A 414-nucleotide genomic window follows, 5' to 3' on the forward strand; every position below is an offset into this window, starting at 1 on the left:
AATTACTATAACACCCCTAACGAGTTGCATGGCTGCATAAACGATGTGCTGGCTATGAGGGACACACTAGTGAAGCGCTTTGAGTTTGAACCTGCGAACATTGAGGTCCTAACCGATGCACCCGGCTCATCTTTGCCTTTGCCCACCGGTGCCAACATCAAGCTGGCGCTGGCTCGCATGGTGGATGCAGCCAAAGCTGGGGATGTTCTGTACTTTCACTACAGTGGACATGGAACCAGGATCCCTTCAAAGAAACGTGGCCATCCATTCCGCCAAGAGGAAGCAATTGTGCCTTGTGACTTCAATCTTATCACAGGTATGTATTATCAATTTTTACGTGTATATAAAAAATTAAAAATCCGTACATAAGACATATTGAAAATGAAAAAAATAATAATAAAATATATATATTTA

General features: G+C 42.0%; 1 protein-coding gene across 1 annotated transcript in view; it reads left to right on the forward strand.

Annotated features, from left to right (window-relative positions):
- The window catches only part of LOC107604728 (metacaspase-9), a gene marked incomplete in the record, with an annotated part of 2,101 nt that overhangs the window by 203 nt on the left and 1,484 nt on the right, over nt 1–414 (forward strand). Inside the window, 1 exon segment of the mRNA XM_016306384.2 lies at nt 1–316. Coding sequence (XP_016161870.1) covers nt 1–316 — 316 coding nt within the window.

The sequence above is a fragment of the Arachis ipaensis genome, chromosome B06 (assembly GCF_000816755.2).
Source record: "Arachis ipaensis cultivar K30076 chromosome B06, Araip1.1, whole genome shotgun sequence".
Lineage (NCBI taxonomy): Eukaryota > Viridiplantae > Streptophyta > Magnoliopsida > Fabales > Fabaceae > Arachis > Arachis ipaensis.